The sequence below is a fragment of the Gopherus evgoodei genome, chromosome 4 (genome assembly GCF_007399415.2).
Source record: "Gopherus evgoodei ecotype Sinaloan lineage chromosome 4, rGopEvg1_v1.p, whole genome shotgun sequence".
NCBI classification, from domain to species: Eukaryota; Metazoa; Chordata; order Testudines; family Testudinidae; genus Gopherus; species Gopherus evgoodei.
Window position 1 is genome coordinate 36,073,369 of NC_044325.1, and position 14,179 is coordinate 36,087,547.

At 40.3% G+C, this 14,179-nt stretch overlaps 1 protein-coding gene across 1 annotated transcript in view; it reads left to right on the plus strand.

The window, feature by feature from the left end:
- The window catches only part of KCNK10 (potassium two pore domain channel subfamily K member 10), a 101,649-nt gene that overhangs the window by 34,092 nt on the left and 53,378 nt on the right, over positions 1 to 14,179 (plus strand). The window contains exon 2 of the mRNA XM_030558970.1: positions 4,614 to 4,936. Within this exon, the coding sequence (XP_030414830.1) occupies positions 4,614 to 4,936 (323 nt within the window). The remainder of the gene's footprint in view (positions 1 to 4,613; positions 4,937 to 14,179) is intronic.

The following is a 14,179-nucleotide window of genomic DNA, read 5'->3' on the forward strand; positions in this document are numbered from 1 at the left end:
GTGCTCTGCGGCTCCGGTGGAGCTGCCGCAGTCGTGCCTGCGGACAGTCGGCTGCTCACGCAGCTCCGGTGGACCTCCTGCAGGCACGACTGCGGCAGCTCCACCGGAGCCGCGGGACCAGCGCACGGGGTGGCAAAATTGCCGTCTGCCTAGGGCGCTCAAACCCCTAGTGCAGGTCCTGTCCAGCCTCACCTCCAGTCATGCCCACTCTGCTCCTAGCTGCGGCCCTGGCTCCTGGCCCTGTGCTTGTCTCTGCTCCTAGCCCGGTCCCAACCCCCAGCTTCGGGCCCCGGCCGGGGCTCCACTCCCAGCCCTGCCCCCAGACTTGGATTGCACATGCAGCCTTGGCCCCAGCCACGGCCCCAGCTGTGCCCTCAGCCTTGGCTCCCTTACCCCTATCCATGGCCCCGCTCCTGGAGGGCATGGACCAGGCTAAGGGGGGTCATGACCCTAAAAAGTTTGATGTCTCATTGATGGATGATCTAAACCAGTGGTCCTCAAATAGCTCAGCTGAGATGGTTTTATTAAGTCATTTTGTTCTAACTAAAGACAGCTTAGCACAAATACAGAAATGGGGAGGTCAAGATTGCTCTAATTTACTCTGCCGGGGATGTAAGTTGCAGTGGTCACTGTTCCAAATTGGTCATAATTTCATGTTTTATTTTTGCTTTTTATACTCTACATTTACTTATTTCTATAATGTGCGGTTAGCTACACACTAGCATCATCCAATCACCATCTAATGTCATCCTTGCATTCAATAGTCTAGAATCTAGACAGCATTGGTTCCATTATGCCTAATACGCTCCAAGTTTCCAACTTATAAAATATCATAACAGCTGTGGCCTATTCAACAACCACACTATATTGTGTGGCTAGCTGTGTAACACCTTTTTACCAATTGTTTCATTTTGCCCTTTGCAGATGGAACACCGTGTGCATCTGCAAGACTTATTCCTTTCTTGTGGTTTTATAGTCGAGCCAATCACAAGCACAAAACGATAACTTAAACTGCTGTAAATATCAGTTATGTCATAGATCCCCTTTTATTTCTTTTAGGCAGGGATACCTACTGCATGAGTTTAATATGTTCAAAGTCAAATGTATCTTTTGTTTCTCTTGACACTGCTATGAGGGATGCTGGGAGCTCTCCATATGGCAACATTCCTTTCAAATGACATTTAAAAACCTCATGGCCAGTTTCTGTTACTAAAGATCCCATGTCACCTTTTTGGATAAATGAGGGTGTAAATCTTAATTTCCCAGCTAAATTCCAGTTTGGGTAATTGTGTGGTAATTGTAAATGGAATTTGCTGTTTCAAGTGGGTATGGCATTTTTCACTTTCCTAAACTGTTTTGTGGTGCTGCTATGTATTGTTAAACTATCTCTCCACTTCATTCCTGAAGTGATTGTATTTTAGTAAAACTCAGCATTTTTACAGCCCTTAATATACTGAAAGTACCATGCCAGCACTAATTCTCACAACATCCTTGTGAGGTAGAAGAGTTAGCATTATTATTCCCATTTTACAGATGGGAAACTGAGACGAAAAGGTGAAATAACTTGCCCCAAAATATAGGGAGGTTGCAGCAGAGCTGGGATTAGAATTCAGGACTTTGACTCCCCACATGTTCATGCCAACAAATCCTTGGGATGTGGGGGAAAGTAGAGAGGGGATTAGTGACAGAAAAGCTGCTTTCCTTCTGATCCCTGGGTGCAAGCTGGTTTCATGTGCTAGCTCAGTATTAAACTTACACGTGAAGAGAACTACATTCAGTAGCAGTAGTAGTATGCTCCAATACGTCTGTTAGTTTATAAGGTGCCACAGGACTCTTTGCTGCTTTTACATTCAGTAGGTTTCTGTAGTATGTTGATCATTCTACAGGTTGAGGATCCATCCCCAAAGTAATGCTTAAGCAAGTACCGGTTTTAGGACAAATTGATTTTTAGTAGACAGCAATTTCTGTAAATTATTCCGTACCCACAAATTGTTCTTCTGCTGGGAGAGAATTGTAACCCATTGTCTAGTTAATGGTGTAATCACGCTGGTATGTTCAAATTGTATGTAGTCAGACACTTCACAATACTGCTTCCCCCTAGATGCAGTAAAAATCTAAGTGTAGTCCTCAATTTGAAGAGGCTAAGGTACTTGGAGGGTAAAGTCAGCCTTGGTTTAGCACCAGAGGCTACATTTTTGTTATCTAGTTTCATTTCATTTGTGACTTAAACCAGTGATTCCCCACCACGGGTATGGGTACCCCGGGAGTACACAGAGGTCTTCCAGGGTGTATAGTACATCAATTCATCTAGATATTTGCCTAGTTTTCCAGCAGGCTACATAACAGTCACTAGCAAAGTTACAGACTAAAATTTTATACAGACAATGACTTATTTATATTGCTCTATATACTATACACTGAAATGTAAGTACAACATTTATATTCCATTTGATTTATTTTATAACTGTATGGTAAAAATGAGAGAGTCAGCAATTTTTCAGTAGTGGTGTACTTTGACGCTTTTTGTATTTTGTCTGATTTTTAAAAGCAAGTATTTTTAAGTGAGGTGAAACTTGGGGTATGCAAGACAAATCAGAATCCTGAAAGGGGTACACTAGTCTGGAAAGGTTAAGAGACACTGAAAAACCAATGAGGTCTCAAAGTGATTATGGAGTAATGATAGTGGCACCACAGTTAAGGTTGCAGCAGAGGTTCTGTTTAAAATGAATCTAGCATCTAAAACCCATATGGTATCTTATGTATATAGTCAGTTCAGTTTGACAAGTAGCATGTCAGGTCAAGGGCCTAGGTAGCCCTATTCTGAGGGCTTAAGCAGAACTTAAGTGACACATAGACCTTGTGCTGACTCTCTGCATAGTGGTGAATTTCACACTTCACGAATAGTAAATGTCTGGCACAGAAGATTGGATGAAGCATGTTTCCTGCTAAAATCTTTAAAACTCTCAGGATTCATGAACATTTTCACAAAAACCTAGTGGCTTTCTGTGTACTTATGAATCATTTGGTCCCACAAATCATAGTAAATCAAACTCAGCCTTTTGATTTATCAAGATATTTGAAAAGAAATGTTTTACTATTCTACTAGGTCTAGTTCTAACCACTTCTGGTCACTAATGACTCCATAATAATTCATAATTAATTATGTAAAAATAGGATGCTAATTCCAGTGTTCCAACAAAACTCAATTTTGCGTGATCTACATTCTGCCAATTTAAAATCCCAGTTGGTGTTCTCATTGGATAAACTCTTCTTCACTTTTTTCCTGAATTGTTGCATCAGCTGGTGTGTCCTTAGAAGTATGGGTGAAATGATCTCTGTGAATAATTTGTAAGAATATGTGAAATGCGGTTGGATCCTTTGAGGGAAGGTATCCCTTCAGTTTAAGATTATCATTACAAAGTAACAAGGTTCTTCTGTGTATCTTGGACATAATACTTTACAAAATTATATGTACAGATACATAAAGATCCCAGCTATGCTTTCAATTAGAGATTTTAATTTTTAATGAGGTTTGGAATGATTAAATTTGTATTGGTAAATGTTGATAAACATTGATTTCACCATATATACACAATCTGAGGAAAATTAGAATTTTACAGATAGGCATAGTTTTTAAAAAATGCAGTTTGAGAACATATTAACATTTGATTTAAGGATATTTACTCTGTATATTTTGACATATGATGTTGACAACTTGTGTTTTAAAGGACTTTTTGAATGTCCGTGTCTATTGTCATGAAGTAATTATTTCCTGTAACTGTGAAAATGCTTTTGGTTGTTTGAATACATTTTCAAATATATTGATTTCAATTACAGTGCAGAATACAAAGAGTACAGTGCTTACTTTATGTTACAATTTTATTACAAATATTTGCACTGTAAGAATGATAAACAAAAGAAATAGTATTTTTCAATTCACCTCATATAAGTCTACTCAGTCCTACTTATTGTTCAGCCAATCATTAAGACAAACAAATTTGTGCACATTTACAGGAAAGGTAGCTGCCCACTTCTTATTTACAATGTCACCAGAAAGTGAGAACAGGCATCCACAAGGCACTGTTGTAGGTTGGCGTTGCAAGGTATTCATGTGCCAGATATGATAAACATTTGTATGCCTCTTCATGCTTTGATTTGTAGGCTCTAATGTTTTACATTGCTTTATTTTTGAGCGCAGTTATGTAAAGAAATATCTACATTTGTAAATTGCATTTTCACGATAAAGAGATTTCATTACAGTACTTGTGTGAGGTGAATTGTAAAATACTATTTATTTTGTTTATCTTTTTTACAGTGCAAATATTTGTAATAAAAATATAAAGTGAGCGCTGTATACTCTGTATTCTGCATTGTAATTGAAATCAATATATTTGAAAATGTAGAAAAATACCCAAAATATTTATAATTAATTAAAATTGGTTTTCTATTCTTTAACAGTGCGATTAAAACTGCGATTAATTGCAAGCATTTTTTAACCTTGCAATTAATTGCAATTATTTTTTAATCATTTGATAGCCCCCCGTGTATGTGTGTGTGTATATATATATATTTCTACCAAACCTATTTTTAACATCCTTTGTTTTGCATTTCAGTGGCTGTTCCCTCAGCCATGCCAGCTTGTGAGCCCAAGACTAACGGGCACCATCCAGCTCCACGACTCTCTGTTTCTTCCCGTACCACTGTGGTCGCCACCATGGAAACCACCTCTCAGGGCTTGCAGACAGTCATGAAGTGGAAAACAGTGACGGCCATCTTCGTTGTGGTTGTAGCTTACCTGGTAACTGGAGGTCTTGTCTTCCGTGCCCTGGAGCAGCCTTTTGAAAGCAGCCAGAAAAATACAATAGCCTCAGAGAAGGCAGATTTCCTTCGGGAGCATGTTTGTGTGACCCCAATGGAGCTGGAGACTCTGATTCAGGTGAGATGTGAGGGAGACAGCAACTCATGGTGGAGGAGGAAATATATATAATTTTTTTTTGAGCCTCTTCCTGGAAGTTCTGAGAAATGAGTTTAGTATTTCATTGCTAAGTCCAAACCACAGGGTGACTGGATGGCTCAGGGGGATTGGCAATGTGGTAGGGAGCCTTCCAGCTTGAAGTCTCTGTTCTGAATCTAACCCAAATGGGTAGTGACAGAAGTTATCACCTGAGAGCTGCTTGGTGGCCTGTGTGAAATGAATTGGTCTCGTTCTAGGTTCCGCTCAAGAAGTGTAGGTATTGCCAATGTTCACCATCCCAACTAGCAGCCTCAACAGAGGGGTCAAAGACCAAATGGGTATAAGGACTTGATAATCCTCTTTCTGTTCTTTAGGTGGTGCCTTCCAGTCAAGATTTTGTGAAAAGGTCTGCATTGCTGCTGGCTGTGTGTTACATGTTCCTGTTTGCAGTGCTTCGAATTTGGCAGCTTTCACCATTGCTGAATTCACATTAAAGCATTTAGGAGTTGGCTTCATTTATTTGCTGTTAGGCCTGTGCACACTAATGTAAGAACATTTCCTGCTGGCTTGACTGACAAAGCTGGGCTTCATTAATAAGATAGCCATTCATTGAATAAATGAATCCTACACAAAAAGTCCAGAATTCTTGTAGTGAAAATCTGTTTTGATGAGGAAGATTAGAATTTCACTTCAGAAGAGTGACAACACTTGCTCTATTCTACAGTAGTGTCGAGGGGACTATATTCAGTGCTGGTGTGGATCATCTGAAGTCAAAGAAGATACACTAGGGTTGAATTTGGCCTGATGTGTTTAGCATTTCAGTCTGAGAATGTTCTATCCCCATTTACTGGGAGCAGCTCAAACTGCAGCACTGAACCTCAATATTGAGGTACATGATTGAGCTTTATTGATGAGGTCTGCAGTGCATAAGTATTCACACACTAAAACATAGCTCCCAACATTTCAAATGGCTGAAGTGGGACACAGCGCCACTCATGTCTGGCCCCTATCCCGCTCCATAGCTAGAGACAGAGGTGTATATGGACCAGATTTGATTGGCATTGCAATCTAGCACACTTCGTTGCGGTGCCACACATATTTGGCCCATGGGCCCCTCCATTTGCATCTATGGAGGGGCAGATGGGACAGTCCTGAGTGTTGCTGCAATCCCATATGCCAGGTCATAATGCCACTTGATTTTGGGGCCCTCTCAAACAAAGAGCCTGGAGATTCCAACCTCCCACCCCAGGTGACCCTGAATGAAGAAATGTTCGCTTCAACTGAGGCAGGAGGTTTTGGCCTTCAAAATGGGAGAGTACTGCAAAACCTGGGACTGTTGTGAGGTCTGCTAAAGTCCTTTCCTAGCATTCATTAGGCTCAGTGCAAAACCTCTGATGAATTTCATGGAGAACAGCCTATTTTTAGTTGTTCAAAGTTCTGACCTGGAGTCTGGAAAGGATGTCCCCAAAACTTTGTAGATGGAAGTCCAGATCTATTCTCGAATGCAGTGTGAAATGTTTGCAAGCAAACTTGAAACTATTTTATACTCACCTGGACTGGAGTTTTGTGACGGGTCCAGAACTGAAGCAAGAGGCTTGCTTAGGTTCACAACATTTTTGCATGAAGCTGGACCCAATTCCTCTTTCCTGGTCAAACTGCTGAGAATCTCACAACTCTATAGTTCACAAGAGGAAACTATACTTATTTTAATTAGGATTGGCAAGTGAATAAAAAAAATAATCAAGATTAATTGTGCTGTTAAACAACAACAGAATACCATTACATATTTTGGATGTTTACTACATTTTCAAATATATTAATTTCAGTTACAACACAGAATACAATGTGTACAGTGCTCACTTTATTTTTTTATTACAAATATTTGCACTGTAAAATAGTAGTATTTTTAATTCACCTCATATAAGTACTGTAGTGCAATCCCTTTATCTTGAAAGTTGACTTACAAATGTAGAATTAGGTAAACAAAAAAAAACTGCATTCAAAAATAAAACAGTGCAAAACTTTAGAGCCTACATGTCCACTCAGTCCTACTTCTTGTTCACCCAAATAAAGGTTTGGTTACAATTTGCAGGAGATAATGCTGTCTACTGCTTATTTACAATGCCACCTGAAAGTGTGAACAGGTATTCACATAGATTATTATTAGGGTTGGAAGGGACCTCAGAAGATCATGTAGTCCAACCCCCTGCTCAAAGCAGGACTAATCCCCAACTAAATCCCCAAATGGCCCCCTCAAGGATTGAACTCACAATGCTGGGTTTAGCGGGCCAATGCTCAAACCACTGAGCTACATGGCACTGTTGTTACTGGTGTTATAAGATATTTACATGCCAGATGCACTAAAGCAGGAGTCGGCAACCTCTGGCATGCGGCTTGCCATGGTAAGCACCCTAGTGGGCTGGGCCAGTTTGTTTACCTGCCACATAGGCAAGTTCGGCTGATTACGGCTCCCACTGGCCGCGGTTCCCTGTCCCAGGCCAATGGGGGCGGCGGGAAGCCACAGCCAGCACATCCCTTGCTCGCACCACTTCATGCCATCCCCATTGGCCTGGGACAGTGAACCGTGGCCACTAGGAGCTGTGATTGGCTGAACCTGCCAATGCAGCATGTAAACAAAGTGGCCCGGCCCCCCAGGGTGCTTACCCTGGCGAGCCGCGTGCCAGAGGTTGCTGACCCCTGCACTAAAGATTCATATGTCCCTTCGTATTTCAGCCACCATTCCATGCTGCTGATGGGTTCTGTTTGATAATGATCCAAAGCAGTGCAGACTGATGCATGTTCATTTTCATCATCTGAGTCAGATGCCATGAGCAGAAGGTTAATTTTCTTTTTCGGTAGTTTGGGTTTTGTAGTTTCTGCATCAGAGTGTTGCTCTTTTAAAACTTCTGAAAGTATGCTCCACACCTCGTCCCTCTCAGATTTTGGAAGGCACTTCAGATTCTTAAACCTTGGGTTGAGTGGTGTAGCTATTTTTAGAAATCTCACATTGGTACCTTCTTTGCGTTTTGTCAAATCTGCTATGAAAGTGTTTTTAAAAGCAACATGTGCTGGGTCACCATCAGAGACTACTATAACATGATATATATATGCAGAATGTGGGTAAAACAGAGCAGGAGACATACAATTCTCTCCACAAGGAGTACTGTCACAAATCTAATTGACACATTGTTTTTTTAACATGCATAATCATCATGGAAGCATGTCCTCTGGAATGGTGGCCGAAGCAGGGAAGGGGCAAACGAATTTTTAGTGCATCTGGCATGTAAATACCTTGCAACGCCGGATACAAAAGTGCCATGCAAGGCCTGTTCTCACTTTTAGGTGACATTGTAAATAAGAAGCAGGGCAGAATTATCACCTGCAAATTGTAACCAAACCTTTGTTTGTCTTAGTGATTGGCAGAATAAGAAGTAGTACTGAGTGGACTTGTAGGCTTTAAAGTTTTACACTGTTTTATTTTTTGAGTGCAGTTACGTAACCCCCCCCCAAAAATCTGCTTTTGTAAGTTACACTTTCATGATAAAGAGACTGCATTTCTGTACTTGTAGGAGGTAAATTGAAAAATACTATTTCTTTTGCTTGTCAGTTTTACAGTGCATATATTTGTAATAAAACTAATTACATAAAAAGAGCACTGTGAACTTTGTATTCTGTGTTGTAATTTAAATCAATATTGAAAATGTAGAAAAACATCCAAAAATATTTAATTTTAATTGGTATTCTATTGTTATAAGTGTAAATAATTTTTTAATCAAGATTAATTTTTTTGAATTAATTGTATGAGTTAACTGCGATTAATTGACAGCCCTAATTTTATGTGTATTAATTTTGGCATCTGGCAGTTGCTCATCTTATATATTGCTCTAGGATAATTATGTTATACCTAACTGAGAAAAATGTTGAAATGTATGTATTTTATACCATGAGAGTAATTTAAGGCCTATATACATATTACTGATGGGCCTGAACATCAAATTTCAGATCTGAGTTTGCATCTGGACCTCCCCAAAGCCTAGTTCTGGTATTTTTCTTCATCCCACTGTATGGGAAGGGATTCAGCTATGAAGGTGGAATCTGAACTTGAATCTGAACTTTTCCAAGTTGAAAGCTTCTGGTCTGGGATTTTTGCTCTGATCCATTTCTAATACACATCATGAGAGGGCTGCTGAGGTTAACATTTCCTGCTATTCTTGAGGTGCAATACATAATGGAGCAGTTCTTGGTATGAATATTGAAGCAAGAAATGTGCGTGCCATAGGTGTGAAAGTCATTGATGAAAGATATGCAAAGTTCTTGTTTTACTAACAAAGACTTTTTCCTGCCTGTTAGGAGTTCTCTCTCAACAGGATGCTAAAGAGTGCAACACCAGGATATTTCTTAATATCACGTAGTCTGAACCAGGTTGCAGTTTTCAAGTGTACACAACATTTTGTCCTTTCTTTTACCTCAAAGGTGGTGGCCTTTATCTCATATCCAGGCAGGTTGTGTCACTGCAAGTCAGATATTCTGAACAAACCTTATCTCTCGTGAATTCAGTTTGTCCTCAGGCATTTCACTGGCTAACTGGGAATCATTTTTAAATAGTAAAGTAAACAGGTTTAGCAGCTTGACATGCTGAATAGGTTAAGGCCAGCTAGTATAAAATATTAAAATGTATTTTGTCAATAAAGAATAATTTCTATTTGATTCTTATGAGTGACTAGGAATAGGTAAGCATGGCTCACAGCTGTGGTGAAATACAATGATACATGATACTTGTAACTGAGCTGAGCACAAGTACACAACACAGTGTTTCAGATTATTGTTAAGGGGATAACATTTTTGCTTTCTACCTTTTTATGTTGATTTTAAAAAGTGACATCTTCCCTAGCTGGCACAGTGGATTACTGCATTGCACCAAGTGCTGGCCAGTCTGAAAGACCATGAGATTAGAATAATGGCACTGATGGGGTAACCGCCTTGGGTCTTGGCGGTGTTACATGTTTTCATCGCAAAGCTACACCTAGGGGCGATATTTATTATTAATTCAATTAGACTAACCTACAGTGTGTAGATGAATGCATAGATCATAATCCCCAGAGTTACAATGAGTACTCAGCTCTGAGCTACTGGAGTACATTCTCATGGAACAGATCCAATAGGGGAATGAAAGGGAGACTTTAACCATAGGCCAGGGTCTATGCTCTTTCAAGCTGGAGTAGCCTTCGTTAGTAAGGAGAGATTGTAAAGAGGAGATGAAGCCTGTGATGAGTTTGCGAACTTCTGACCTGAGCCCTAGGTCCTATGTCTCCTGGAAGGGTCTTGCCTTGGGGAGGCAAAGCATAGAAGGAAGACACATGGTAGCTGTGTGAGTCTAGGAGAACCTCGGTGTGTTGAAAGGTGCTCTCCATACTGATCCCCTCTTCTGCCTTCAAGAACATTTGTATGATTGGCACAAACATTACTGGTTTTATTGCGAGTGACCAGAGATGATCCCAGGCTGTGAAGTTTAGATGTGCTGGTGCTCAGAAATGACTGATAAGTGCAATATAAAGGTCTCGATAGAAGGGAATCCAGATCCGAATAGCCTCAAAGTTTCTGCCTGGTTTCACCTGTTGTAGTGACAGGACCTGTCCGTGAAATTCAGGGAAAGATGTGAACTTCTCAAAGTTTGTGTTTGCCAGTGGAGTTCAGTTCAGGCCCATCTCAACTACTGATGCCTGCTGTGGTACAGGGTACAGAGCAGTTTGTCCTAGCAATAACTACATTCTCTCAGCGCATCTGGTATTATCCCAGTTCACCTGAAGTGAAAGTTTTTAGTTTTGTCAGCACACATCTGCTTCTTAAGATTAATATACTGCAGTGAAAATAGCTCATGAATTAGTGCTTCATGCAATCTATGACCTGGCTTCAATGATATTATCTATTGTAAATATAGAGGCGCGAGGGACAGACAAAACCAGCTATGCACTACTTTTTAATTGCAGCCCTTTTGAATGAGGGGACTTTCATCAGATTGAGCTGAAATTGAATTTTGAGAGGAAAAAAAAGAAAAAGGTTTAATATAATACAAAGAAAACAGACCTGACTGCCTCCGCTGTGTTTAGCTCTCTGATTCCTATTTGGCCAAAGTGTTGTAAGATTCAACAAAGGATTAGACAATTATTTTAATAAAAATAAGATCTGCAGTTACACTTGCTAAGGTAAAATTACCAGGATTACTCATCCTCATGGTTCAGGGCATAAGGTGATCAATACTCTCTCCTTATAGTGTTATAGCTGACTACAGCAGCTCTACCCAGGACGGTAACAGGAAATAGTATGAGAACAGAGGGTCAGTAAGGAGGGAGGCTAGTCAGTAGTTACTATCTGGGACTCAACTATTTACACTGTAATGCTGTCAACCCCTGGGGTGTGCTTTGAGTTTTTTTCCCTAAAGAGCAGAATTAATAAAGAAACCCAGATCCATAAAAGTCCTTAGGCGTTGCAAGGCTGAGTGCTACAATGCCTACATTTTAGGCACTTAGAAAATCACAGGAACAAAACTATGATCCAGAAAACCTGGCTAGGCTCCCTATATAATGAATGGGGAGAGAGAGGCACCATAGAATGCGATCCACAAAAGCCAGCATGGTAGGCAGGAAGACACCTAAGATAGTCCATAGGAGATGCTTACAACAGCAGGAGTGTTATGCCCCACTCATCTCAGAGAGGGAGGCACCTATCTCTGCTTGGCATTCCGTGAATGGGAACCCATCTCCTGGAGTCAGGTGGCTTAGGTGCCTAACCAATTTCTTGCAGGAATGCATTAGACACCACCTCCCTCAACGCAAAACAGACAGTGAAAGAGGATGTAGTGGTGACTGGAGCAGGGGACTGGGCCCTGGGTCACCCACCTCTCTGGTGGATGCCCAACTGAACACTGAACTATAGATTCGTTTTCTCTCTTTCATTATTTAGCCACAGTGAAATAGCTTCAATGGGAGAGATTAGAGGAGTCCTGTGTCAGAATATCCCACAGCTCAGTGGTTTGTACATGTGCCTCAGAGGAGAGAGTCCAGTTTGAAATCCTTTCTATCTGCTAACAGAGAGGCAGAAATTGTATCTGGATCTTCCCCATTGCAGGTGTAGTTCCTAACCCCTGGGTTATAAGTGCAACTGTTTCCATATTTTGAACGGTCACTGATTCAGTAGGCAGCCTTTGAACCCACCTAGCGGATCAGGCCCCACATGCAGGTCAGATGGCTGAATGCTGATCTTCCCTGTTTGTGAATTGCTCTGGGGCTTAGGCAGGAGATAGGCACCAAGACACCTAGAGGGAGGCAGCAGTGGGCATTCCTGGAGACTGAAACCAAGGCACCAAGGGCACTTTTACTCTGAAAATGTAGGCACCGACAGGGTTTGGCAGGAGTTTTGAGGATTGCAGCAGAATCAAAACTGGGACCTAGGTGCCTAAACCCTGGACTAAGTCTGGGATGTGGGCCCTGAAATACCTTTATAGATCTGAGCCTACCTGCCTGATCAGAGCACTGTTATAAGCCAACCTACCTGTGCTGGCCCTTTGACAATAGGCCAAAGATAAATTGGATGACTTGAATCAGATGGAAGAAAAAAGCCCTAAACAGAGCAGAAAGAGGGACTTTTGAACAAAATACTGAAGGAGGTGTGGAAAGACTGGCTGTACAGTATAGAAGAGCAATTGTAAACTTCTGAGAGTTGACTCTCTTATGCATCCTGTTTATGGAAGCTATTTTCTCTACATGTCCTCATCTCCTCTCTCTTCCTATTCTTCACTTTTTAAATGATAAACTTTAGGAGATACAAAAAGAAAACTATTAGATTTATTCAAATGACATATGATCCATTTCCTATAAGAGTAAGGGGACAACATTCAGATAGATTTATAATATTAGATTCTGAGTAGTGCTTGGGTTGTGAATTCTTGTGGGGAACGTGAGGTCTAGTGGCTAAAACACAGGATCAGAAAGCAGGAGTTTTAAATTTAAGTCCTGTTTCTATCAGTGATGTTCTCCATTTCCTTGGAAAAAGTCAAATATTTTGTCCTGCAGTCTCCCCATCCGTAAAATGTATATAACAACATGGGGCTGTAAGGTTCAGTTCATAAAAAAATTGACAAAAAAGCACTTTGAAATTCTCAAATAGAAGATGCTGTAGAAGTGCAATGTATTAGCAGCCAGAGTCAGCCTCTGGTTAGAGGGCTCAGAAAAGTAACCAGGAATGTCAGCTTCCATTCTAAAAGAAAGTAACTTTCTAAAACTTTTTTTCCTTGTAAGGAGTCTTGAAAATGTAGCCAGTGAAACTTAGTGATTGAGACAGAAAATTTGGAACTGATTGTTCCTAAAGATCAGACTCCTCACGCTTGAAGTTTGAGCTGGCCTTTAAGTGCTCTGCACTTCTGATAATCAAGCCACTTACAGTATTTGGGTGTCTAAAATATGGCCTTGATATGTTTTTGAATAGGTTGGCATTTGGCTCTAACTTCTCTATGGCTCAATTTCCACATATCCAAAATGGGGATAATAATTGTCTATTTCCCGGCGGGATTATAGTAATTTATTAGTTAATGTTGTAAAAGACTATATAAATCCTAAACTCACCCAGCTGTCCACAAAATGTTTCAATGGTTGGTGACCTTACAGGTTCCAGAACAGCAGTTTATTTGGGCAATTGTCCATTGCAAAGCTTTTCTAAATGTTGGCAACACCTGAGTGCCATTCCTGCAGCAGCAGCGCTATAACATTTATATCTATTTTAAGAATTCTTAATTAGCTTTTAAATAATGTCATTTTTTCATTTTCATAGAGTGAATACTTTAACAGTGATACCCCAACATGAGGTTTGGCAGGGTTATAACTTTTCCATTGTGTTGTGTTGCAGTCAAGACAAAGCACCAATAGAAAGAATATATTATGTGAGAAACAATCATTAGGATCAGGAGAATGAGATTTCCAGGAACTAATTTTATTTTACATTTTGAATGACCATATCTCAAAGAGGGGCAGCTACTTGGTCGTCAGTATCAGGAAAGACTGACATCTTAAAAAAAAATCTGTTAGATCTAAGATGCTCATGGAATGACAACCATAAAATATTGATATCACCTTGTGTCATTAGTTCTTGTATCCGGTTAACTTTTTCATTAGTAGCTCTTCCTAAATCCTCTCAAAGCTATTTTTTTAGTCTAAGAACATCTTTGTTTCCATG